Genomic DNA, 3180 nt, shown 5'->3' with positions numbered 1-3180 from the left:
GATAATTAGTGCGAATAACAAAACTCAATTAAAATTGCACTCAATAGAACAATACCTTCAATATTTACAATCTTTATGTTTATTGGCACTTATGACACAGACATGGTTCAATTTGAAGTGTGTTACATGTGAAATGAGATTCATTTAACCCTACACTTTTCTGTCTAAAACGAAGCAATTAAAAATTGTAGACATAGAACAGTCTAAAATTATTAAAAACTTCAACATCATTCTTAAATTGAAAATCTTCTTTCAGTAAAGTCTCTTTTGAGACAACTTCAAATACTAATAATGTGATCAAAGATTTTCAATTTCAATGATCATTCTGAAATTTCATAAATTTTTAGACCTGAATTTTCATGATTCACTCCAATCAAAGTACATGAAAATTACATGAAGCATTTACTATCTCAATCCCCTACACCAAATCAAAAATAAACAAATGAAAAATCTCAATGCTTCATTAATCTTAACTTTTATGCTTTATTACTTTACATGATTTCATGTATGCCTACCATAACAATATTATTAAAAAAGAAAAACCTCACCCCGGCAACAAACTGCAAATCGACGCGCATGTTAGCGAACGTCTGAGGTTGATCACAAGTGCAACAAAATGTTCAGTACTATTGTTCTTCTACATCTAATCCAAGGTCGCCCCATCGTACATTGTATCTGGCTGCAAGATAGTGAGCACAAACAGGACCGCGACTACCATAAGGATAGTACTCCGGAATTATCTTTTTCTCTTCTATCTCGTTCAACACAGGTGTAAAGAGCGACCAAGCAGCATCGAGTTCATCGCTACGTATGAAGAGTCTTCTTTCTCCTTCAATTGCATCAAGAAGGAGTCTCTCATACGCATCTGGTATCTCCTTTGAGTATCTGAAAATAACATCAAAATATTATTAGCTTGAATGATCACTGAAAATGTCAATTACAAATGGACTTTCAGGATCCATTTACTTTCTAACAAAATTTTTCAAATATTACTATGGACATAAAGTTAACGTCACATTGCAGCAGCTGAATAAACTAATGTGGAATGTTTCTGGGGTCCCATAAAGTAAATTTTTTGGGGATAAAAGAAAATTTATGAAGCACAGATACTAACATGGACACCAGACACGACACTGACATGTCAACACCAGTAATAGTTCGAGAAAATAAATTAATTGAATGTAATTAATGTTTTGGTGTCATGTCGGTATCAGACACTAGGACACACTTTCAATTAGAGGTGTTAGTGCTGCGGTAAAGAAAATACCTTGCTGCATAGTGAAGATTCAAATTACTGCGGTCCAACTTCATTCCTAGCCCAGGCACTTTGTTGTTGATTTTCAAATAAATAGCTTCATCAGGCTGAACTCTTATAACAAGTTCATTTGTAGCCCGATCGAGATCTGTCCCGAAATTCCGATTATACAGATTGCCCGGCACGTGCCTGAACTGTACCCGTATCTCGGCTCTGGATCCAAAACAACATAGTCGTTCAATATGTGGTAGCATTAAACAACACATTCAAATATGCAAAACATATTCTCTTCATTTACCTCTTGTTATGTAATGCTTTCCCAGCCTTCATCAGAAAAGGCACACCATCCCATCTTGCATTATCGATGAAGAGGGCGGCCGCGGCAAATGTTGGGGTTAAGCTGTCCTTCGGTACAGTTTTGTCATCAATGTAAGCTGGATATGTAACACCTCCTCTTGTGTGATTCTTATATTGACCTAAAACTACATCCTCAAGCTTAAGGGGTCGCATGGACCGAAGAACCTTGACCTGACATCCATTAAGCAATTGAACGTTATAAAACATCACAATTATTTAAAACAACTGAATTTAAGGTATATTCCTAAAGACGTAGCTGTAGTAGTTGAGCCAAAACACTTGAAGTAGTTTGATAAAGAGGTCCAGGATTCAAATCCTAGCTACTTACATAACATACTACACCCTCCATTCCAAATTAATAGTCGTTTTAGCAAAAGTAAAAAAACTCTAAATTAAGTGACGCTTTATCATTCAATCCATTATTAATTATATCTCTCCAATTTCGCCCTCATTAATTATATACAAGACGTGTAATTTTTTTTGCAACTTTTCATTAACCAAAGACATTATCAAATTATCAAGCATGTATTTATTAATAATAGGGTTAATTTAGTAAAACAATTATGTCGTTTAGCCAATTGATTGTTTTTCCTAATATTTGTGTAGAAACCGTAAACCACTGTTAATTTGGAACGGAGAGAGTAGCAACTAAGACTTGCCAAAAAAAAGTATATAATCATGACACCTTTTCATTTCTAATGTCCTCTGCATCCAAACTAACAGGGGTTTCCATTGCAAAGAGGGCCAGAATTTGAAGTAGATGATTCTGCATAATATCTCTAATTATACCATAATTGTCGAAGTACCTACGCACGGTAATGATACGAAAATATATGAGAATCACTATTTTAGGATCAGAAAGTGTGAACGCTGCAAAGGAGGAAAAAAATAAAAAGGTTACCCGCCACGTCCTTCGGTGCCAAAATCTTCTGAGAATATCAACTGTACATTTCTTATGTATTGCCTCGACCATAATGGTTCAAAAATGAGATTTGAGAATCGGAGGACAGAAAGATTTTCCACAAGCTCTTTCCCAAGATAGTGATCAATCCTGTATAATATTTTCCTTTTCAAATAAAGCACTTTACAATCCTTGAAGTTGCAGATAATTAGTTAACAAACCTGAAAATTTGATCCTCGGTCAGATACTGCTTGAGCGATGTTGTTAAAGCAGCTGAGGAGTCTGAATCACGACCAAAAGGCTTTTCGACAATGACCCTTGTCCAACCACCATTGCCAGACGAAGCTGACAAGCTAGCGCATTTTACGGCGTCTATGAATATATTAGGAGGAATTGAAAGATAAAACAGGCGATTAGAAGTTCTCCCACCCTACAAAAGCAATTTTCGTTTTCAAATAGAATCGTTAAATTCAGATTTAGGTTTCAAATATTTAAAAAAAAAGACAGACAAAGAATAACATAAACAGTAAGTTCCTTAATTATTCATATATTGAGCTTGATGCTATTGCTAAATGCTAATTAATGTGGAAACATAAACTACCTACAATATGAAAAACTTGCAAGTTAGGATGCAGTGGAAGAAAGAATATAAACATAAGATAGGGAA

At 34.9% G+C, this 3180-nt stretch overlaps 1 protein-coding gene across 1 annotated transcript in view; it reads right to left on the bottom strand.

Annotated features, from left to right (window-relative positions):
• Positions 1-435: 435 nt before the first annotated feature.
• LOC101498020 (glucose-6-phosphate 1-dehydrogenase 2, chloroplastic) overlaps positions 436-3180 on the bottom strand; it is a 7628-nt gene continuing 4883 nt past the window's right edge. Inside the window, exons 5-10 of the mRNA XM_004492006.4 lie at positions 2735-2943; positions 2514-2663; positions 2298-2418; positions 1554-1783; positions 1268-1468; positions 436-885 (exon numbers count right to left, since the gene is read on the bottom strand). Coding sequence (XP_004492063.1) covers positions 627-885; positions 1268-1468; positions 1554-1783; positions 2298-2418; positions 2514-2663; positions 2735-2943 — 1170 coding nt within the window. The 3' untranslated portion in view covers positions 436-626. The remainder of the gene's footprint in view (positions 886-1267; positions 1469-1553; positions 1784-2297; positions 2419-2513; positions 2664-2734; positions 2944-3180) is intronic.

Source organism: Cicer arietinum, chromosome 3, assembly GCF_000331145.2.
Source record: "Cicer arietinum cultivar CDC Frontier isolate Library 1 chromosome 3, Cicar.CDCFrontier_v2.0, whole genome shotgun sequence".
In the NCBI taxonomy this organism is placed as follows: Eukaryota; Viridiplantae; Streptophyta; class Magnoliopsida; order Fabales; family Fabaceae; genus Cicer; species Cicer arietinum.
The sequence above is the reverse complement of the archived record's forward strand: the minus strand, read 5'-3'. Positions and strand labels throughout refer to the sequence as shown.